At 32.9% G+C, this 25,731-nt stretch overlaps 1 protein-coding gene across 1 annotated transcript in view; it reads right to left on the reverse strand.

The window, feature by feature from the left end:
- Positions 1-25,428, reverse strand: part of LOC126735679 (uncharacterized) — a gene marked incomplete at its 5' end in the record, with an annotated part of 345,800 nt that extends 320,372 nt beyond the window's left edge. The window contains one exon of the mRNA XM_050439744.1: positions 25,349-25,428. Coding sequence (XP_050295701.1) covers positions 25,349-25,428 — 80 coding nt within the window. The remainder of the gene's footprint in view (positions 1-25,348) is intronic.
- Positions 25,429-25,731: the final 303 nt, after the last annotated feature.

A 25,731-nucleotide genomic window follows, 5' to 3' on the forward strand; every position in this document is an offset into this window, starting at 1 on the left:
AGCTATAAACTATGTGTTACTTAGGTATAGACAGCCTAATTGGAAAAGTCTAATTTAAAAATTTAATTTTCAGGCTCCAGAAGAAGGGAATGAAAATATTAATCACCAAAGTATCAGTATTGACGAATCAGAACATTCTGTGACCTCACCTTCGATAGTAAGTCGTAAAACGAATAATGAGGATAACAGTACCCCCAAACAAGGTTCGTTTTTCAAGAAAAACATGAAGATTACATGCAGATTACGACAAACCGAAACCTGCAGAGGAAGCTGTCTTACTCCTTAAAAATGTTACAGAAAACATAAAAAAAAGAGATCATATTTCCGCATTTTCTGAGTATGTTGAGGCTAGGATTCGGAACCTCAAAAAACCTCGTACTCAGGCAATTGCGCAAATGCGTATAAATTCTCTTCTTTTCGAGATAGACATAGAACAAAAGGACTCTATGGGCGTCTCTTCTAATCTAGTCTCCAGGGATAACTCACAGGTCAACCTTTATCCTATAAGCAATCCGAATCCAAATGTGGTTAATCAGTATCGCCTTCGCCAAATGTCTATGCCGGTCCCTTTGAAAGAGACTTGTCCTGCTAATACCGCCAGTAAACAACATTTCAACATTCTTTTTTTTCACTTTTCAAACATACTCAGGAGATGCTTCGAAGTATTATTCGATTCGATTGTATTATTGCTTCGAATACTTGTTATATTCCTGGACCAAGTAGTGGATCTACTATTACCTCCGACATGTCAGCATCAAATGACCAATATGATGAAGAATTTCACATTACAAACTATTTGAACTTTAGCAACAGCGGAAAATAATATATTATATTATATGTATAGTCTGTTCAACGAGAGAAACAACACTTGACGTTTGGTTCCTATGTAAATTATGTGACATTTTTTATGTCAAGTGCGGTTTCTCTCGTTGAATAGACTATATAATATAAACTATTATGAAACAGTAGTGTTTAATAAATAACAAAATTATTAAAAAGGTATGAGTTTTTTTACCCTGTACATATTAGGCCAGGCGGCAGAGACTTTTCTATGGGAAGCAATTTTATAAATCTGGAACTAACTTTTTCAAATCACAGGCTCCGATTTTCGTTATAAATAATAGCAAAATAACTATAAAAACATATGAATTTTCTTTTCTTACCTGTACACAATCATGTAGAGCCTTTGCAATAGCTTGGCTAACAGCTTTTATTATGCGAGATATACTTGGAGTTGAAACTTTAAAGGTGTACATTAAACTTGAAAATGTATCACCGCTCGCTATATATCTCAAGAATATTGCCAACCTTGTAGCTTCTGGAAGTGCTTCACGAAAATCTGTATTTTGTTTGCGTATTGCTGGGCCAACTAAAGCCAAGAGTAATTCAAAATCAGACGGCGACATTCGCGTAAAGTTTTTAAACAGCGAGTTCTTAGCCAGTCTTATTTCATATACAATACTTAAAGTTTCATTTCTCCTCTGCAGAAAAGGGTTTACCCAGCATGAAGGCTTTTTTCGTTTTCTTTTTTCCTCCTCAACATCATTAATAATAATTGCTACTGCAGCAGCAATTGCACCAATTTGTATTTCATTCAACATTGGTAAAAAGACAAGCAGCACAACCAACACCAAATGTTTAAACAAATGTGGACATAAAGAGAGGCAATATCATTTGAAATTGAGGCATAAATGGAAACAACATTAGGCAAGACACAAATGGCAAGCACAGTTTTGCATGCCTTTGTTGTTTATGTTCCATGCGTAATTGCATGCGTAGTTGCATAAGTGGAAAGCCCGCTTAAGGCGCCTTGGTATAATTAAAACCTTAAAGCCAATTAACATTAAGTAATCTATCACGTGACTAAAATAAGATATACAATTGGTGGTACAGATGGCTGGTCCCACGATCGCTACCGAGCGACGACCATCATACCGGCAACCCGGTTTTGTAGTTGTTTGGTGTTTCTCTTTGTATTCCGTGTTTGTTTCAGGTTTTGGGTGTTCAGCCTGCTTACCATCTTAACAATAATGCCCCAATTGGAAAAGATGAGGTATATTATTTCATATTTTAATATAGGGTAAAGCTTAAATATCCACTGAAATTAATTTCTTTAATGACTGTTTTATTTGCTTCTGCCATGTATTCATAGACATGGTGGGCGGCCATATTGCAATAAAACTAAATTACTTTTTACGGCTTTTTGCAGCAGCAGTCCATCTTCATAAGCTAAATTTGGTAAGGGAATCCTTTATATGTTTTGCTATTTGATATAATTAGACTCTTTGACAGTTTTAAGGTTAGAAATAAAATCATTAATTTCTATTAGTATGCCTTACGAACAATATTTAGTTTTAAATATTTGTTATATAAGTGTATGTAAAAAAACTACATTGTTAATAAAAAATGTGATATTGACTTCTATTTTTAATATAAACATGAATTCCCAAGAGGTAATATCCGCCCGAAATAAATACCGTTTATCAAAACAAAATTCTTTTAAACAGCGTTAACAGCATGTCATCTTGATCTAATCTTGTTTATAAATTTAAAAAAAAATTATAGAAAAACATGTCATATTTTTTGGGCTCGCATTTCCTTTTATTAAGATTAAAAGTTGTCAGTATTTTTGTACCGAATGTTTTCTTAAAAAATTGACCAAATAATGTCTTTACAAAATAATAAATAAATATATATTTGGAGTTTAAGTAAAAGTGTTTTTTTTTAATATTCAAGAAGTCCTTACGGTCCTTTTAAATGACGATGTGTTCGTTCTATTTCCAGATGTCTTTTTAAATTCCGTTTAAGACGCTGTTTAGCCCTATTTAGCATACACTTAAAAAAAATATTTATTTGCTTGCTAAGTACCTACCGAAATACTGGAGAACTATAGGTATTTTCATTGGTTTTTAGCAACTCTCTGCATGAAATATTGGTATATTTCCGCTTCTTCCAAACCAGTGTGAAGATTGTGATATAGCTTTTACAGGCCTGGTGGTGCTCTAGCTAGAGCGATACACGTGTAGCCTTTTATTATACGTTGTGAGAGCATGACTGTGTGTTTTCTTTATTTTCGTCAATTGTATATATAAGCTTTTCTACAGAGATGCATGGTGTCATTTTATTATTTTATTAATAAATTGTTTTTTATTATTATAACAGTAAAAGCCTGATAAACATTTACTCTATGGGTTAGCCAGATAACCATGAAATGCAGAAAATCTTCGAGCCAGTTAAAATCTTATCAGAAAAAAAAACTCAAGCAATTTTTATTGTGTGAAAAAAGTGTATACAACTCTTAAGTGACTATTCATATTTGTGTCAAACATATTAATTTAAGTTCATAAATTTTAGAAACTCGATGCTAAATGCCAACTCATACTACTAAAAGAGCTTATAGAAAAATGATTTCAGGTGTTTCTCAAGAGAAAAAGACGCGGATGAAAACTGCTTTTACCGGTAATTGCGGTACACAATGTATTATAAGTTCCCATTAAACTGAAAGTAACATTTTTGATAGCGTGTGGCGGATGCATTAGAAATTTTCTCTTAAAACTGCTGAAAAAAGTTGCAACTTTTGGAATTAAGCAAGATATGGCGAGTATCTCATTAAAAGTTAAGAGCCCCGCTATACAATCTAATGAGCATACATGCTCATAGCTGCGTGAGCGTATCGTTCCATTAAGAGTAATAATTCAAAGGGGCTATTTATATTCTGGGTAAAAAATCATTTTTATACGATTACGAAATGTATGCCTTCCTATAAAATTTTTGATCATAGAAAGGCTTAATGCAGTAATCGGTGCGAAAATAAATATTATCGTACTTCTTTTTAAATGAGTACCTCTGGCGCTATCTGAAAGTAATACTTTAAAACATGAATTATGGTCACTGGAACTGAGAAGGTAAACTGAGTATTTAAATAAATAATGTGTTCCGTTTTCATGTTTATACCGTAGCGCTATCTAGTAGTCACGCTTTTAAAATATGAACTAAGGTGTAGCCGAAAAAATAAACTATTCAAACTATAAAAAATATGGATATTGCGCTTTTATGGTTGATTTCGAATTTTTTTAAATCGTTTAAAAGTGACAATTCATAGCACAATTTATTTAATTCAAAGAAATATTTTTAAAGGATCAAACAGTTTTTCACTAAAATGCACGTATATGTACATGTTAATATTGAAAGAAAGTAATAGGTAACAGAACGTATTTAAAAAAAAAACTTAAGGTTTTGCGAAGAAAAATAAATCTAAAGGTGTTAGGTCTGGAGAGTGCGGACACTACTACCTACTACCTCCTATATGTTTTCACTGTCTAGAATAAACTTGGTTAACATCTCGCTGAAAATAAGCCTCTGCAAGATGATGTTCCTTATAAGAGGCATAAGAAATAAAAATTAAAAGCCCAAAAAGTCAATCAAGTATTTTAATATTAGTGAGCTAATTTGCAAACAAACTTTAATTTGGTAATTATAGGTTTTGTAACAATATTGGCAACGCCGTGAAGCTGTCCTTTGTCATTTCGGAATTATCGTGGTGACACAAGCAAGATGCCTAGAAGGTTAGCAGCACATGTATGAAACTTGTATGGTGAAAATCGGAATCGTATGTCGACCATCTTGCTTGGCAAATATGACAGGGAGCTGACAGACAGTTGCTGACATTGATTGATTTAAAATTCTCCTGACAATTTCCTTGATGTAAGAGTATGTATATTTTAAATGGTTCTGAGAAACCTAGTAATAAAAGAAATTTTTAATTTCCTTCAGTTCATATTACAAGAAAAACATGGAGAGCGATATGCAATGTAAATTTTATTAAGACTTCGAGATATAGAATTTCTTCTGATCAGTTCTCTCCACAAATTTTAATAATGCTGATACTGCTGGCTTTACACTACAAGAAATATTTATTCAAACATTTATTTTGTCTTTTTTTCACATGAATCATTTAGTAAATTGATTTATAATGTTTGCACTGCCTATTTTTTTATTTTATTTCATGCTCATATTATACCACTTCCTGTGTTCACTGAGACGAGACATAGGTATAGAGACTAAGAGATCTGAGCACCCGGAATGGATCAGAATTAATTTGTTTTTCTTACAACTTGTGTTTTTTTAAGAGTTTTTAAGAGTGTCTTTTTATTTTATGTAAACATCTGTCTTTGAATTAAGTTTTTATTAATATTATAGTTCCAAGATATGTTGTTAGTATTATAAGAGACCAACAAATATAAGTGATATGTTTATACTAAAAAGTTGTTTTTATTTTAAAAGAGTTTTTTTTTGTAAATGGATGTATTGTTTCTTTCGAAATTGCTATAGAATTTGTAATTAACTTTAAAAATTAATATTTAAATTATAATTTAAATAATTTTAAAATCTGTTTAATTTTTCTTTAGGAAACAGATACAATAATTCATCCTCTATTGAATCTATGTGTTGATAAAATGAGGATATTAAGAGAAAATAGCACAAACATTTTGACAACTTTTTCTAATCTGTTTAAAATTAGGGTAGTTCAATGCTCAAAAAATTCTTTTAAACATTTTTAGATCAATTCTAATTTATATAATGTCCGTTATAATAAATTATTATATGTATGTTATGTATATCATTATAAGTAATTTTTTTTCAGGAAAATTAAATAAAGTAATAAATGTATTAAAGAAACACATTGTTTTATTTCCATTTGTTCAATTGGTGATATGTCGTACACTATTGTTAGTACACTTTCATAGATTGTTGCAGTAAATTAACTCTTTTATTTAATTTAGTTTTGTAAAATAAAGCTGAAAAGTTTTATTTTTGCTCAGATCAATATCTGATGCTAACTCCTAATCACGAAGGCTCTTTTCTCTATGAGTAACCTTTTTGATTAGGCGTTTGCTTTTGATATTACGATTAAATGACAAGATTGTCAGATTAAATGAAATTTGATTTCCCGCCTTAATTTGGCCACGCCTTTCTACCATTTTGATTGGTCCAATTAGGCACGTCAAACTGTCAAGTTAGTCTCAATAGTTTCCATTGCCAAGCGAGAGGACGCTAGCTAATTTATCAGAAGAATTTCTATCAGTTTGTATGCAACCACCACTTCTCTATATATTTGTGTTGCGACCAACATTTGGGGCGGCCAAACAAGACCACTGATAAAATAATATACATAATACTTTTTTAAAATAAATAAATTAGATGATAAATCATTATGATTTCAATAATTCTGCAAACTCTAAAATTTCAAAAATAATTAATTCGATATTTTATTACCTACCCTAGTAGTCTGTAAGTAAAATGCTGATATACTTTTTATATAATGTACGTATACTCTTATGGTTCTTTCATTTCATCTTTATCGTAACCCGAACGGAGTCACTATTTTTGTAACATAATAATCTATATTTCTATAATGTTTTTGTGGTGCAACTGGCGCGGCGCATTATCGGCCTGGTAAAAAGAAACGCAATTCGTGGAAATTTTTTTTATTTGGGCGGCATTTTCGGCTTTAGATGTTTTTATAAAATAATGTAGTCGAGTGCATGAGATCATTGTTTTAGTTATTTCTCGGCAACTGACTTGTGCGTACGTTTAAGTCCGTGACGAAATAAGAACTTTTAAAATCTATTTATTACACGAGTATTTTTTTTAAGTTATATACCTATTACATGGTCGCGTTGTCGCGTTCGCGTCGGCAGTTTTTTCTACTTTTTGTGAAGTGATTATTTTAAAATGTCTAAACGAAAACGAAAACGACTTTCGGGTTTTCAATATAGACAGAAAAAAGATGCAAAAACTGAAGAGAAAAAAAAACTTAGCGGTGCACTGGAATCATTTTTAATTAAAACTAGAGATCAAAGCAAAGAAACGCCAAATATAATTTTTTTTTTTTTTACAAGTTTCTTTATTTTCAAACATATTACAATCATATCTTTACAAAACCAAAATCCTTAAAACAGTGCCAATGCACTGGTACCAAGGATATGTAACGTTCAGAGTGTACAACAACCTTAACCATATATACAGATATATTAAATATACTATAAACCTTTCGAAAAAAAAGAAAACAAAACAAATCAAAATCCCTGACGATGTCAATTACATCACTACCCTTATAAATCCAATTAAATACCTACAATAGGTGTAATTTTAGATATTTTTCTTTAAGTATATTTATAGCAACCAAGCAAAATGAAAAAAAAAAAAAGAAAAACTATTCTAATATATGACTTAAAAGTTTCGCTGTGAATTTTTCAACCGAGTCCATGTTCTTAATGACTACTGGAAGACTATTATATACTATTATAGCCTGATAAACTGGATTACGTAAACCTACATTAAGCCATATTTTAGCGAGTAAGCGTCTTACTCGGTTGCCTTACAATGTCTTAAGCGTTACGTCATCATATGGTTGCGCTCGAATGACGTCATGTCTAACAGCTGTCAGAGTCTAAATATTACTAAATATTAGCTATACCTTTCATCGGTATTCCATTCGCTTTGGAGACTGACCTAAACCATGAAAACACCCATTTGTCTAATTTTTCAAAACGTTTTGAGTCTAAATCCGATTCTATACATTTTAAGGATCAGATCAAGAGGAAATACAATAAACAAAAAAGTTACTGGCGTAAACATAACCTCACTCATATTTTCAGATCATACAGAAGTAAACACAAACTAATAAAAAATCAATTTAAAAAAAATATCCGCGCAACCTCACCTTTACGTTCTTTACTGTATTTTTTGCAAATCTATTCGCTCTTTTGTTGATAATTTATTATTTTCTGCATTTTTATTTGGTTTGGATGTCTTAACTATTAATGTATGAGACATTAATATTAAATAAATTAAAACTAATACTAAGAAATATAATGCTTCTACTCTAAAAAAATATCAAAAAATTGATATCAATATTTATTGTTTATTACTGTTTGTATAGCTTCCCTTTGACTTTGACATATCGAGTTTATTTTTGTTAGCGGTCTCCCGAGACCATTTTCTAGAGAGAATATTTTCAGTAGCGACCATTCTCACATTAGTCTTTTGGATGTTATTAGTTACTTTAAACATATATTTGCAACAATTATTTGCAACAATTATATGTTTAAAGATATATGTTATATTTCAACCTTCAACTTCAAAAGAAGTTTTTATGGAATGTGAAGGTGCCAAAAAAGTCCAGACTGCTGAAACGAGTTCAAAACAAATAATTTGTTTTGCAGAGGGTGATGGGGAGTTAGATGACAACACAAGTGCTGATGCTGAAACGGCTAAAACCACCGACTTATTCTTAGTTTCGAATGATCCCGTAAAATGGCCCGCAAAAATTAATACTAGTGAAGTTCAATTTGTTATTGAAAATTTTCCTCCGCAAGTTATGAATTTTAACTTTCCCAGAGATACAAATAACAGAAAATTTTCAGAAGAAACTTATTATTATCACACATTACCAAATCAAGACAAAATTAATCGCCTGTGGTTACTTTATTCAGTATCACTAAAGAGTGTTTTTTGTGCACCGTGTAAACTGTTTTGTTCTGATGAAAGCAGCGGACATTCTCTAAATAGATCTAGTGGGGTAAGCGACTGGCAACATTTAGCTATTATTTTAAAAAGACACGAATCGAGTGCGGCTCATATAAAATATTCCCAAACAATGTTTGAACTATCTGCAGCATTAAAAAAGGGATTAACCGTTGACTTTACTCATCAAAAATGATATGAAATGGAGAAAAAACATTGGGGCTCTGTTATTGAAAGATTAGTATTAATCGTAAAATATTTATCCAAACAATGTTTAGCCTTTAGAGGATCATCCAGTAAATTATTTGAACAAAATAATGGAAATTATTTGCAGTTAGTTGAAATGATTTCTAAGTTTGACGCTGTAATATCAGAGCATCTTCGTCGCGCATCTAATCTAAGAATATAAATACTCCACATTATTTAGGATGGGAACATCAAAATGAATTGATTGTTTTATTGGCAAACTCTGTGCAGGATGTTGTCCTAAACCAAATTCAAAAATCAAAATATTTTTCCATTATTTTAGATTGCACTCCAGATATAACGCACACGGAACAAATAACAATAATAATAAGGTGTGTTTTAACTTCACCACCAGTTCGTATATTAGGCTTTTCTCCTGTGATTGACGTAACTGGACAAGGCCTTTTTGAATTTATGGAGAATAAATTTAAAGAACTAAAACTAGATATGAATAACTTGCCTGGACAGGGTTACGATAATGGACCAATATGCGTGGTAAATACATTGGATTGCAAAAAAAAAAAAATTAGAAAAATATCCTCGGGTATTTTTTATTCCCTGTTCTGCGCACAGTTTGAATCTGGTTGTGAATGATGCGGTGAAAACAAGTTTTGAGTCAGTCAAATTTTTTAATAGTGTACATGAACTCTACGTATTTTTTTCCTCCTCAAATATTAGATGGAATATTTTAGTAAAGAATCTTTCAAAGTTGATATTAAAAGCATTGTCAGAAACGCGATGGGAAAGTAGGATCGATGCAATAACCCCCTTAAAAACCCAGATAAAAGAAATATGCGATGCTTTGGAAGAATTGAAAAATGACACCAAAAGGGATATGAACACCAGAACCGTAGCAAAATCACTTAATAACAAAAATTATAAATTTAAATTCATAGGTTCTGTTGTAATTTGGCAAGATATTTTAGGTAAAATAAATGTGGTTAGCAAAATCCTTCAAAGTCCAAAATTTGACATTAAATCTTCACATAAAGCACAAAACAATTTAAAAGAATATTTTATAACTAAACGTTCGGATGAACATTTTCAAATTTTTTTAAGTGAATCAAGAGAGATAGCTACAAAAGCTAGCATTGAACAAGCCTTCCCCAGCGCTGATACCCAACGAATAAGAAGAAAAAAACGACAGTTTTAGTATGAAGGAACCGACGAACCTATTTTCCCTCCTGTATTGTCATTTAAAGTAAATATTTACTTTAAGATTTTAGACGCTGCCATAACGGCAATTGAAGAACGATTTGAATTACTTCAACAACACACAGACATTTTTAATGTGATATATGACATAACTAAAATTAAAAACGATAATGAACTTAAAACAAATTGTGAGAAAATACATAAAGCCCTTACAGACATAAACTGCTCAGAGAGTGAAATTAGTGCTACCGATTTATATGAAGAAATTAAAGTAATACAACCCTATTTTGGTACAGAAAAAAGTCCTTTTAATATTATTGAGTACGTTTACAAAAACAATCTTATGTCCACTTTTCCAAACCTAACCACAGTCATACGCATATTTTTAATTCTGCCGGTTACTGTAGCTACGGGTGAGCGGTCATTCTCAAAACTGAAAATTATTAAAAACTATTTAAGATCTTCGATGACGCAAAATAGACTATCAGCTTTAGCAATGTTGTCTATCGAACATGAAGTGTGTGCGACATTGGATATTAAAGACATTGTCAAAAAGTTTTCCAAAACGAAAGCACAAAAAGTTAGTTTTTAATATTTTTTTCCCTTTGTTTTGGACGTTTGCATTTTATATTTTTAAAGTTGGACAATTAAGGCTTCCTTGATTTTGATGTGTTGGATATTAGTTAGTAGTATTATTAGTTAGGATATTAGTAAAAAAATGTTAAGGTAAGTTTTGAGTCTAAATCCGATTCCATACATTTTAAGGATCAGATCAAGAGGAAATACAATAAACAAAAAAGTTACTGGCGTAAACATAACCTCACTCATATTTTCAGATCACACAGAAGTAAACACAAACTAATAAAAAATCAATTTAAAAAAAATATCCGCGCAACCTCACCTTTACGTTCTTCACTGTATTTTTTGCAAATCTATTCGCTCTTTTGTTGATAATTTATTATTTTCTGCATTTTTATTTGGTTTGGATGTCTTAACTATTAATGTATGAGACATTAATATTAAATAAATTAAAACTAATACTAAGAAATATAATGCTTCTACTCTAAAAAAATATCAAAAAATTGATATCAATATTTATTGTTTATTACTGTTTGTATAGCTTCCCTTTGAAGGGAGACCGCTAACAAACGCTTAAAGCGCCTTATACGGTGACGTCATGACTTGATCGCTCGAATGAGATGTCTTAAAGACGCTTATAGCCGCTTACTCGCTAAAATATGGCTTTAGTCCTGATATTATTGTCCCATTGATGTCACGTTGAGCCCTGGTATAATGATCGTGAATATTTTCAGTAGCGACCATTCTCACATTAGTCTTTTGGATGTTATTTGCAACAATTATATGTTTAAAGATATATGTTATATTTCAACCTTCAACTTCAAAAGAAGTTTTTATGGAATGTGAAGGTGCCAAAAAAGTCCAGACTGCTGAAACGAGTTCAAAACAAATAATTTGTTTTGCAGAGGGTGATGGGGAGTTAGATGACAACACAAGTGCTGATGCTGAAACGGCTAAAACCACCAACTTATTCTTAGTTTCGAATGATCCCGGAAAATGGACAATTAAGGCTTCCTTGATTTTGATGTGTTGGATATTAGTTAGTAGTATTATTAGTTAGGATATTAGTAAAAAAATGTTAAGGTAAGGACTTATGTATTTACTAATACCTATATTTAACATTATTGAAAAATAAATATTTATGTTAAAAAGTAACTATATAGGTATGCATCTTCTGTAAATTTTGTGAAATAATTTTTCTGAAGTAGCAAAAAGGGGGGGCGGCAAATGTCAAATTGCACACAGGCGGCCAACACCCTAGCAGCGGCCCTGGTTCTGTGGTTAGCAGATCTTTCCGAACCATGGTCTGGAAAGTATATAAGGACTATAAGGAGCAGTTGCCGTCAAGAGTTTAGTTCAAGACATTTGAACTTTGACGCGATATTAAATCGTATTTAAATAGAAGTAAATAATAACTGTGGATTTGTATTTATGCATTACTAACAAGATACTACTGGCAGACAATGACTATTGTACGAGTGATTGTTAATAGAACTTTTGCAATCCTTTCTAAAATACTTTTAGGCCTGAACAGTATTGGCAGTATTTCTAAAAGCAGCACCTTATATCAGGTCTTGTAACTTAAGTACCAGGTTCTCGTGCTTACCTTTTAATACCTGGAAAAATGACTTTTATAATTTTTTACGGAAAATTAGTTCGACTTTTCGAGCCTTGGAGGATCCTCCACCTAACAAAGGATATTTGTGCCCTAAATTAATGCCGAAATAATCCAAGATGGTGCAAGAGAGATTACTAGTTCTTCTTCGTTTGTTTACATGCACGGTGAGACCAACATATTGGACTAAGTATTTTAATATTTTACGAGTTAGATTTATTTTAGCAAAGCTAATGTTAACATAAGCAGCCAGAATAACATAAGTGGCATTAGTATTCATAACTAAAATGTTCCTTCTTATCTCTAGTTTTCAGAGGTATCGCTTTTTGACAATATTCATGATTCAAATAATGTATAAATTACGAACATATTGCAAAGGCTTACAAGTTAAAAGTACTTCTGACGCGTATTTTTATAGCTAGTTATATGTGCTTTGCAGTTAAATTGCCTTATTAAAGCTTCAAACCGAAGGAAGTAATGGCCCGTATTTTCTAATTTGAAGCTGAGATTAAACCTTAAACTAATATTCCTCCGTCACATTAAATTTATAAATTTAAAATTTTAGTTTTACCTTTTACAATAATAAGTGAATATACAAGAGATATTATATTTCGTTTATTCAATGGACTGCGGCCTTGAAAACTTTTTTTCGAATTGAAGACGGGCAAACACAAATTTATCAAAACGCACAAATAAAATGTGTCATATACCCTTAAAGGAAAACAAATCGCTGTTGAAAACATTGTTTTCGCGTGTCAAACATTTCAAGGAACTTTCTAAATTATTACTGGTATTATAAGGGCATATTTCTTTCGTAAAAAGTTTTTGACAGGACGGGTAAATTACTTTGAATTAGTTTTATAAAAATGATTTATTTTTAGGGAATTTTGATAAATAACAATAGTATTTTTAAATCTTTTTCTTAGTTGTAACTTCTTAACAAATGTGTTGTGATTCAATTCAGAGCAGCTTTAGCGAGATTAATAATCATGATTTTGGTTTTAGTATATTTTTTTCAGGCCAGTTGCTGTATAATATGGTTAAGATCTATTATAATTGTACAGGGTGTTAATTGGAAAACTTACCACCCCTATTATCTCGAAACGGGTTAGGTTTTTATAAAATCGCTAGCACAGGTCAATTTTTTTATCGAGGGGGGACAATTTTTATGCAGAAATCACTTTGCCTCTTTCAACCTCCTATCCCCAGAATCCAATAGGGATTGAGTGATACCTCATTTGAAAGAACTTTTTATTCTTTACATTTCCGCACCTTATTTTTCAACTTTGAGTGCTGCGTTGCCAAGTTAGAGTTATTCAAATATATTAGACGTTATTCCTGAAAGTGTTTTAATTACGTTAAAGCTAAGATTATTTTCCAAACATGTCCTTTTAAATTAATATTATTTTTATTAAACTTTTGCATAGTCGTTACAATTATGGCTAAATAAATAGTTTTTATAATGGTCTCAAAAACACGCTTAAAATTTATTTTATTAACACGTTTAGTTTATGAGGTGTTCAAAGTGTTCTCTATTATTCTCCAAACAAAAATAAAGTCTATTCTCAATTTCTTCCCGAACATTTTGAATTTCCACTTCTTGAAGAGCCCTACATGCCCCTGTAATTCTTCTTTTTAAATCGTCGATATTATCAGGCTGAGTTTTGTAAACAACCGTTTTTATATGCCCCGATAATAAAAATCTTACGGCTTTAAGTCAGGTGACCTAGTAGACCATTCTATCGGTCCCCTTCTACCAATCAATCCATTGATTAGGTTATCTGTTATTCAACCACACTCACACTCGTTTTCTTGATGAAAATGTTACCATCAATTTAATTTTCCAATTCAGTTGTTATTAAAGGATCAATTACATTTTTAAGTAGGTATAAGTAGAGCTAAGTTTTCTTCAATAAACAATGGTCCTATAACATCATTTCCAAGAATACCGACCCAAACATTAATTTTTTATGGCCACTGTGTAGCACCAAAGTTTACAGAATAGAATACTATATTATTCTATTCTGTAAACTTTGGTTGTACCCTCTCTAAAAATATGGGATTGTCGTCACTCCAGTATCGAAAATTCTTTTAAGAAAAAGGTATATTTATCACTGAAGCAAATATTGTTTATCAAAATTTCACGTGTTTATTACATGTTTATTAAGTTGGACATGGTTTTGCAAAACTCTATTCTCCTATCAAAATCGTCCTCATGAAGTTTCTGTAAGATTTGCTTCTTGTACATATGATATTTATGTAAATGTAATGCTTTCACTATAGTTTCATGTGATATTCCAGTTAGAAGTGCTACTGTACGGAGAAAAATGGTGGGTTCTGCAACGAATGTTCCCAAAATCTCTACCTGAGCATCTTCGTTTAAAACATGCCGATCAATTTTAACTGATTTAAATTCCTAATGTAATATATTGGTAGTATAATAACTAATAACATTAATTGGTAGGAAAATTCATTAAATAATATTTTAAATTTCGGATCATATCATCAAACTGTATTGAGACGTATTCCATTGCAAACGGAAATAAACAAAAAAGAAAAAAAATTAAAAATGTACATATTTCATGACCAAAAGAATTTATTGGATTGATAAATACATTCAGTGATAAATGCACCTATTCTCTTCATGATCATGTCAAAAAACAATAAGTCAATAGGTTAGTAGAGTGATGTATTGATTTATTAAAAAAATTTACTAACGTAAAAAACATGTTCGAATACAAATATTAGCATTACCGGAATTAAGAAACTTACATGACTAATGTCCAATAATAAGTAATTTACAATATTTAAATAACCCGGCAATACGCAGCACTCAAATTTATAAAATAAGGGGCCAAAATGAAGAGAATAAGCGATTTTATAAAAATCGTTTCGAGATAATAGGGGTCGGAAGTTTTTAAATAGACATCCTGTATAATGTCTTAACCAATAAAAAACAAATATGGCCAATCGAGAAGATGCTGGTGAAAAGTTTGACAATTCAAACTTTGTTAATCTAAGAAAATAAAAATGAGTGAAACCCGCATGCGAATGTACCTATCACCCTTTTTCTGTAGTGCGTATAAAAATACTAGTAAAGTGTATTGTGTAAAGTGTTTGTAGTAAAAATAACGGCCGCAAATAGTTTCGACACACCGTCAAATCCTAGCAAGAATGCCACAAGGTTGACGCAAATAGCATGAATGAAGCAATGGAGACTACAGGTCAATCCACAGATGACTAAATAGACCGCTACGCGAGACCTTGAAGTACAAAGATGTGTCTTCTTCCTTGTAGTATTCATATTAAGTATCTTGGCATTTTCTTTTAATATCTTGGCATTTTCTGAATAGAAACCTTGACACAACATACTAAATGACAAGAAGCGAAAGCAAGCTCGCAATTTCGCCAACTCTACGCCATTCTATTCTCCAACAAAAGATTATCAATGAGGACTTCGCTCAGGATTTACAAGGTGTACGTAAGGCCCATCCTTACCTATGTATGTCCTTCCTGAATAGAAACTTCGGACTACTTAAAGCTGCTCGAAAACAGATTTACGTATTATCACGAAAGCACCGTTCATCAGAAACGCCACTTTGTTGTAGAAAATTTGAAGACAGAATTACTGCAAGACCACGTAACAAATCTAAACAGACAATAACCTCTCTAAAATAGCACATTTCCATATGATAAGAACCCAGCCAATGGTTTTCAATTATCGAGAAACCTGCTCGACATGGCAAAGCCAGTCATCTAAAGGCCACACGTACTCCTGGGGACATGGAAGGCTGCAAAGATGCATTTATGATGAATCATGATGACTCCAGACACAAGTATGTCTTGTGTTTGAACTTCAGGACAAAAACTAAATTTTTTTCGAAAATACCTTTCTCTTACTTGAAAATAGAGATTTTGAAGAAAAAACTTGCGAAAATTAATTAAAATTTCCTTTCTCTCCTTCTCCCTCTCTCTTCCTTTCTTTATGCCCAACTAGGGAACTTAGCCCGCATCACGTGATGATTCAGAAAAACCATTTCCCGAATCGGATAAATCTCCGAACTTTTCTCACAAAACTTTAATTCTTAAATGCTCGTTGATGCCTCTCCCAGGTGCATTCGGCTTTATTCGGCCTAGCTACCGGCGTGAATAGGTTTAGCCACCAGGAAGAATTGGAAAGGACAAAGAACTAGCAGGTTGACTGGGTAAAGAATGACGCAGAAGTCAAAAATTTTATTTTTAAATACAATAGCAAACCCCAAGATGATATTTTTAACTAAGTTAGTATTTAAAAAGCGTCAAATATTTGAATCGTTAATTATAGGATCAGAATACTTCCCACCGGTTTCACCAAAGGAATTGTATGAGAGCTTTTCTCATAGTATTGATTGTATTTTGGAGAGGGTTAAGTTACTTATTTGTATCTTGGGTGATTTTAATATGCTCAGATGTCAATGGTCTCTGGAAGAGTATTGTTGTATAACTTCCCTAACCCAGGACGAACGTGGAGCTGCAGAAGTTATTGGTGACATGTGTGCATTTTACAATCTATTCCAAATGAATCAAATTTCCAATAGACTGCGCCAGATTCTGGACCTTGTGGTCAATCTTGCTGATAATCCATTGGTACCTGTAGATGATTATCAACCTCTTTTGCTTGTTCAGATCCATAGCTTAACTTGCCATGTTAAGTATAATGAACCATTTAGTGATGAGTATTGTTATGATTTTAAGACTATTAATGTTCCTCTTTTAAATTATTATTTAAATCTGGTAGAGTGGGACAATTTATTGCCTTATTCTCCTGATCATATGACTGAAATGTTTTATAGTATTTTCTATCTTATCATTGATATTAGTGTTCCTAAAAAAAATTTCTAAACTTCTCTTCAATTTTTGGTTTTGGAAGGTTCTTTAAGTAGCTTTCTTTTTCTACAATGTGTGCGTACATTTAAAGAGCTATTCGCTAATAAGTTGCATGATATTGTTTTATTTTCACTTAAGAGGGATTAGGTAGGTTAAGTAAGAGTAGCCGCACGGCTAGACTTCGCCTCTCTTATATCCCTATGGAAATGTATGTATGATACTCACAACTGTAAATTATTTGTTTGTTAAGTAAAAGACGCTTATTATTATTATTATTATTATTATTATTATTATTATTATTATTATTATTAATATTATTATTATTATTATTATTATATCTCCGTTATTTTTAGAGATAAAGCGTTGCGGTTCTCACGACGCTGTGCTACTTTTTTCGTAAAAATATATAAAATATTTCGTATGAAAATTTTGTTGACGGTATCTTTAGTTTTAAAGAGTTTAGTAGCACAGTGTCGCGAAAACCGCAATCTTTATCTCTAAAAATAACGGTGATATTTCGCAAAAGTACCCAAAATAGGACACCCTGTACATTGAAAGGATATAATATCATAGAACATGGCGAAAATTTTTCGGTAAACAATTCCCGATAATTGATTGACAGCCTTGGGTCTCAACCCAACCAACATTCAGCGTCAACAGAAAAACGTTTGTTTTATGAAACTATAAAAACCTTTCTCCATTTTCCCATTTAAGTCCGAACAGCCATTTCGCAAAATATCTTTAAAAATAAATTAAAAAGGCTGCTCTTAAAAAGGGCGTATTACATACGAGTATTTTAAGGATTACTTTCAAAGTGACGTCCTGGAGATTTTTAATTTTGCTGATTAATGTTCCCTCTATGAGTTCAGCCATAGAGCTCGGTGTAAAATGAGATTTTATTTAAGAATTCCTTTGATGACCTTTTTCTTTTATTACATATATAATCTTGTCTTATTTTAAATTTAATTAAGTTGTAGCATTTTTTAATATAGTGTTATTTCTTTATCGCAATCATACTGTCCAAAATCATAACATACCGACTCTGTGGAAAACTGCAATTGGCATCCCTTTACCTAAAATAAATGATCCTCAAACCTTCTCCGACTTAAGATTTATAAGTATATTACCCACATTGCCTAAAGTATTGGAAAAAGTTTTATACAACCATTTTTTTTTTCATTTTAACAATAGTAAAATTATTCCTGATTTTCAGTGCGGATTTAGAAAGGGGTTTAGTACGGCTTCCGCCTTAACATCGGTACTTGATCATGTCATTAAGAGTTTCGATAAAGGTCTTGTTAGTGTTTTGGTTTTATTGGACTTCTCTAAGGTCTTTGATACTTTGAACCATAGGCTTCTATTAGCTAAACTTAAATACTATGGCTTTGAGTCCGATGCACTTAATCTGGTTAGATCATGTCTTCGAGACAGATCACAAAAGATCAGTTTAGGTGACTCGGTATCAAATAACATTTCGATTAAATCTGGTGTACCTCAGGGTGCTATTTTATCCCCGGTCTTATATATTATTTACACAATAGACGTTATCGCTGCTCCTTTATTTAGTAGTACACATGCCTATGCTGCGGATACTCTACTTTCCTTTCAAACCTCAAGATACTCAGGAAGCTGCCGGAAAAAAAAATTCGAATCTTAATATAGTTAATCAATTAGCTTACGAACATAATCTTAACTTAAACCCCAACAAGACAAAGTTATTGTGTTTTGGTAGTAAAATCAAAAAAGACATGATGTATGTTCGGTACAAATATGACCTGTATTATTATCCTTATACCCTTTAGTTTATTTATGTTTGTTTTATTGTTGTAATAGTTTGGGAAATAATTGTATGTATGCGATCGCGTCAATCTATTTATAATTTGTTATTTGCCTATTCTTATTGCGCCTGGGTCAACCAGGCTTTCATGGTACGCAGTACCATTTGGCGCTCCCCACCAACAAAAATATATATGGAACGGAGAGCGGATATAGTCGCCCGAATTTTTGGCGACAGAGAACACCAATTAAGGTAAATTTCGCACCTTTTTGTAACAATTTTGGTTTTACAGTCTTTCGAGTTGGAAATACATATTCCTACGCGATAATTAAACCTCGCCAGATAAGTGTAAAAACATGTCGTTAAATTTACACATTGGCGCCACAAGTTTATCCTTTGTATCTTGTGCAAAAAATGTAGGCTTATTAGTGGATGAGGAGCAAGATTTCATGAACATGTACGGAAGATTATTAAAAAAGGATTTTATGCTCTTAAATTAATTTATAACAACCGACAACTGTTAAACTTTCCATTAAAAAATATGTTGTGTGATGAGAGCCTTGTTTTATCGCATTTTAATTATTGTGACTTTCTGTACGGGCCTTGTCTAACTGCAGAGGATAAATATAGAATTCAAAAAGTACAAAATGCATGCTGTAGGGTTTTGTATAGAATACGTAAGCGTGACCATGTCTCTCATTTGATCTCTGAATGCAACTGGCTGAATATAAAAATCGAAGAACACACCATCTTTTAAATTTTGTTCATAAATTGCTTACCGAGGTGGAAGCATCTCAATTTCTTAAATCCAAATTTTTATCACGCACAGCAATTCACAATGTTAACATTAGATCACGCCATGCTTCTACTGTACCACAACATAAAACAGCCATGTTTCGGAGATCTTTTATTTTCGACGCCATCAGCATATATAATCTCATACCAGATAATTTTAAAATTCTCAATATAAATAAATTTAAATTTAAATCTCGACAGTTTCTAATGGAGAGACAAGTGTGAGTATGCAAGTAAGTGCTGGGTGATGACCTGCGGTGGGCGCGGGGTGCCTTCGATGCTTTTGTTGCGACTGAGGGAGGTCGATTGTCTATTGCCAACATGGGTCAGTCATGAACCGACAGGGTATTATTTTTGTTTTCTTGAAAAATAGTTATACAACATATGTCAAGAATATCGCGTATTTAAATATTTTATCTTAGGTGAACCTTAAATGGGTTGAGTGAGAATAACAGCTTGCTAGACTTCGCCCTTTAAGTTTACACATACTTTTTCTTTGTTTCCATTTTACATTTTAGTCGTTTTTATTCATTTATTTTATAAGATCCGTTAATATCTGGGTCCAAAATACTGGTCCATATATTGCCAATTATCCAGTTCGACCAATACTAATACCTCACTGCCCTGTACTAGCCTATACACGACTTTTGCTGATAAGGTATCTTCAGGGTCTAGCGTATCCTTAAATATTTGTTACCACCAGTTGCAAGTGCAGGTAATGAGTTCAACAGTTTTGGGGTCTCTTTTTAAAGATATCATGTCAGGTCTCCGTTATACCCTTGCGATTTTTTCATTTATGGAAAATTTCTTAAATATGTTGTAAATTTTTCAAGTGGACTTAGTGTTACCTCTTGTTCTATACTGAACCCTCCAGGTTCGTATTTCTCTGCGTGTAATACTATTTGGCACTTCTAACGTAGCCACTGACCATTAAAGAGAGTAGCAGATTCTTTTCTAGCAAGTTCACCCGCTTTTTTGTTTCCTAATATACCGCTGTGTCGCGACAACCATACAAATGCTACGTTATTAAAATTTCATAGCTTCTTTAGTTCCAGTAGGCAGTCCTATACCAAGGCAAGTGCCTTCAGGGCTACCTGGTTCTTAGATGTTATTAGAATCTGCTTGTTATGGTAGGCTCTTCTATTATTTTTGCACGTTCAAGTAGTTCGATGCAAAGTTTCCTTATGATGAAGGTTCGCTAAAAATATGAGAGAGTTTACTATTCTTTTCGAAATACTAGCAAACTGCAAGAGAAAGACGTTCTGAAAAAGTTTCTAAAGAAAGTGTGTTTAATTTTTGCCTCTGTATGGCCTTTGACCACAATGGCTTTTGTCTTGGACATATTTCGTTAAAAACGTTAAACATTACAAGAATTAAACATATTTTTAAGTGTCAAGGTAGTTCACAAGAAATCTAGAAATCTGGTAAAGACATATATCATTGATGGAAGAAGAAGGAAGTAAAAAACTAAAAAATAGATAATGTTGATGTTGATATTGAAGAGAGCCAGAAAATATTTATCACCATGCTTTAGAACTTATACTAAATATTAGTAGCTGCAAATTGTACTGCAATTCTGTACATTAAAAAAAATAAAATCCACCGGCTCTGGTAGAAATTAAAACTATAATTCAGAGTTGAAAAAGTCAAAAATTAAAGAAATTAATAAAAGTCTACATGCGTAGAAAGGTTTGTTCTTCGAGTCGATAGACAAGGGAATTTTGAATTTCGTAAATGGCTTTTATTATAATTTTTCTTATACTTATAATTTAGTTTTATTTTCAATTTGTTTTATTCGCATTTTTCTAGATACCTTCATGTTTTGCAGCAAGACTGTTAGATTGCTCTACACTATACAAGTGAAAACTGTTTAGCTCGAGTGGGCTTTATTTACGCGTTGCAGCATTATTTTTTTATGTTCTGCAAGGACTACTAAATGAGCCATTATATACTTTATCAAAAACTATATTGGAATGTATCATTTTGTAACAATCTTATAAAAAGATGATTTTTTATATAATAAAATTACAGTTTAATAAAACAGACCTATTTCTCTAATAACAAACACATACCAGAATGTCTTCAAAATATTGTGCAATCCATTAACTATCAGAGTATTAAATTTTCTCGAGGCTTAGCAATTTTAACTCAAGATTTGGGAATGAAAAAGCGTTACTACGAACTTTGTTTGAAAACTTAAAAAGTCAAACTTCCACGACGAAACTTGGAATACCCTCAATTCCAATGTGGGAGAGGACATTTCCTAAATTATTTTTAATATCATTATTATTTTATTCAAAATCCTTCATTATTTTTAGCAAAATTTCTGCAAGTTCTAATAATTAATCCAAAGTTACTTAAATTTAGAAACCTTACAGTAAATACGGTATGTGGTTGTCAGAATATGTATATGTGATTCAAATATTTGGGAGAGTATCCTGAACTACATATATTAGTACGTTAGAATGTTTCTTACTGGTAAAATTTATTGGCATACAAAAAAACAAAAAAAAATTACTTTATCAAATATCAGAGTCAAATTTCTTGTAAAATATACAGTCAAAAATTTATAGAATCTCTCCGAATTCTTGTGCAATGCAGAATAGTTTAATAATTCCATGAATTTCTCCTAAAGCAATTGGAGCAGTTGATTTCAATAAGCAGTTATCAGTTGGATTCATTAGCAGTTGAGTTAGTTGCCATTCAGTTGAACAGTCAACTATCAGCTAGAAACCTTTAAGAGTAAAAATGGGGCATTTATCAACAAGTAGTGCTTGTTTCCCATCTTTCCCATCACGATTCCAAAATCCTGAAAAAAAAAACATTTACATACCCTTGAACAACCTATCCCTGACGGGAAACGGAAAGAGCCATGAGCCCAATGTCTCAAAAGTACCAAAAGTGGTGATAAGGGACACCTCTAACTGGGCTGCAAAATACCAATTAATTACAGAGAACAAAATCAATATCAATAAAACCCAAAAGACAGATTTGGCCAAGCGCTTTTTCCCAAAAGCCCCCAAGACCATAGAGAACTCACAAAGCTTCTCAAGGAAAGGGAAATGGCCAGAAGAAATAGGTTGGTTTAAAATCGGCCCAGAATGTAAAGGGCCTACGGACCTCATTAGGTTATTATTTCGAGATATCAAGAGGAAATATTAAAATAGATAACGTTCTGAACATCAGGATTTGTGTCGAGCGTTTAAGGACTTATACAATCGAAAACATCCGGCAGTACCATCGCACGTCATAAGTAATTGCAACGCAAAGCCGCGTTGCCATAAATGTAAGGGCGATCACTTTTATTGAAACTGTGAAAAAAAAATAACTCAACGCGGGAGGAGTGTTGCAATTGCGGTGGCGACCATCCGGCGAGCCAAAATCCAAACCTAAAAAACATAAATGTCAACATAAGCAAAACAACAAACAGCTTCGCTGACAATCTAAATAAAAAACCGGCACGGACTATATCACCGAAGGGGCGAAGCCTACAGCGGGCACTTTAGGAAACGTCCTGGCTTGCCTATTTAAATTATTAACCTAATTTGCCTGATGCGATCTTAGAAAAAAATAGATAACTTGATGGCAAAACTAGAAAGATTAAACACAAACATGGCAATCAAGCTTCTTCTGGGAGTCGATGTATAAAGTCCTAATGTGGTTCATTTCTTTTCTTTTTCTGATTTTTCATAACCCAAAACCCAAGTTGCTGTCTGTAACACCATCCTTCCAATCCAAGAAACGACTCAAGGAATATCCCAGACTAAACCCATACTTCATGCCAAAATAACGCATAACAAACCTAGCTTTCTAGCTTCGACCTGATCTTTAACACTACCGTAAAAGATCAGGTCGAGTTTACGTTCGTATCTCCACCCGACCGTTTTTTATGCGTCAAAAGTTCTGCACGCTGAGAAGGTGGCCCGATCTCAGGCTCGCGTCCAATAGCATTACACCAAGACATTATAAATACGAGGGTGGATCAAATATTAACCGACCTTTAGTCACTGTAATTTATGTATGTCATTGATCGAAATGCCATCTCGTGGAGTATTGGCTGGAAGCCTAAGAAACTTTTCTGCAATACCGACTATTGTTACTTCTCAGTAATTTAGTCTCCTTTGCGATGAGTGCACAGAAAGTCCATCCACGTGTTGCGCAACGCATTATTATCAAGTTTCTTGCGAATGAAAATGTCGGGCCGATTGAAATTTGGAATAGATTAAACTCTCAGTTTGGGGAATCGACTCTTTCAAAAACTCAAGTGAAAGTGTGGCACAAAAAATTTCGGGAAGGCCGTGTCAACCTTGAAAATAGCTCCCACCCACGACGCCCACGGACAAGCATCACAAATTTGAATGTAGCCGCTGTCATGAGGTTGATTTTGAAAAACCGCAGTACTACAGTGCAGGAAATCTGTCAAAACCATGGAATCAGTCAATCATCAAAAATTCCTTGGATTTTCGGTTGCAGTGTAAAAAACGTGCTCCTACTCCAAGATAACGCCAGACCGCACACTGCCAAAATAACACAACAAAAAATACTCTAATTGGGGTGGACTACTGTGGAACAGTCTTCCTACAGTCCGGACCTCTCTTCCTGTTTTCTACTTGTTCGGGCCTCTGAAAGAAGAGCTTGGAGGGCAGCGATTCAGCAGCAACCAGCAGAGAGCCGACTTCGATCATTCATCAACGGGCATAAAAAAACTTCGATGGGAAAAATGTATTAAAAAGGGAACCATAAAGACCATGTAGAAAAATTATGTAATTTCTTTTTTGTTGACAACTTTTTGCAATAAACTAAAAAAAAAGAGGTCGGTTAATATTTGATCCACCCTCGTACAAGCGACCAAAACTTCTGCGCAGTCAGTTCCCATGTTCCGAGAGGTCAAAAATCCAAACACCTAGATGCGTCGCGAATTATAAAGAGATAGGCGCCTAAACTCGACATAACGACTATTCAAAAGACCGGCAAGAGCCCACGATACTATTCCGGGAGAAAACCAGTGTAATACAAGCAAGCAATTCGGCTTTAGCTTTAAATTTGTTTTAGATTACAAAGCTAGTATAGTTCGCATTTCTGCCGCTTGAGGTGTATAGCAGGACTCATTGTCAGTTCAGTGCCGCCAGTATTGTCAATCTGGTTTAATCATTTAATTCCCAGTGTGTTTTTGGTAAAACTGTCGTATTCTTGTTGTGTTTGTTATGATGGCAAATGTTATGTGAACAATATGCATGTGTGAAATTTTGTTTTTTCTAGGAAAAATTGCACCAACTACTCTATTCTGACGCTGTGGAAAAAACTTAAGGACATGAGTTGTTTGCTCGAATTAAAAATAAGAATTGATAGCAAATCTTCTCTAAACATGCATCAACTGCCCGAATCAATGAATGTGTTAAAAAACTGTTAGAGATTAGTGAGTTTTTTGTGGTTGAGTCAGTTTTAAGCCAAGATTTGGAAATGAAAATGGTTGCTACAAACTTTGTTTCTTGGGTTTTGACTATTAATCAAACATAACATTAAACTTAAGTATATCGTAATTTAAAACAACTTGTAACTGATTCTTTTTTTCCTAGGTATGAATCGACAAGTATTTGACAACTTTAAAGAGGTCAAAAGAAAAACGGGGGAGGAACTGTCAGCCATTTTTGAATATGACTGAAAAAAGTATTACAGTGAAACAAGGGTGGAGTGTTAGATGGCATAAAGTGTTTTGACTTTTGACGGCTATGTGGATATCTTAAGTCTAACATGATTAAGTTTATGTACGATTTTTCTTAAATTACCTGTGACGGTCGCCGTGGTGATCCGTGATGGCGGCGCCAGGTCGAGAGGGGGGTTGCCACCCCCCGACCACGCCTACCACATTGCAATGGATTCAGTTCCCTGCAACAAGGTCACAAAAAACCGTTTAATTATCTAATGAATAAAAAATAGTAGATATACTTAATACAAGGTAACTGGTATTAGTAAGTGGTATTAGTCTTTGGCTATAAGTAGAGCTTATTTCCTACTGATTGAACAAGGTTTATCTTTAAATCAAATTTCCTTCTGATTTTTTAAATTTACCGATCCATGATCTTTAATATTACAAAGTTTAAAAACATTTATTATCTTTTTTGCAAGGATGCTTAAAGATTTTGGTGCCATCTAAATAGTAAAGGAATAC

This window comes from Anthonomus grandis, chromosome 4 (genome assembly GCF_022605725.1).
Source record: "Anthonomus grandis grandis chromosome 4, icAntGran1.3, whole genome shotgun sequence".
Lineage (NCBI taxonomy): Eukaryota > Metazoa > Arthropoda > Insecta > Coleoptera > Curculionidae > Anthonomus > Anthonomus grandis.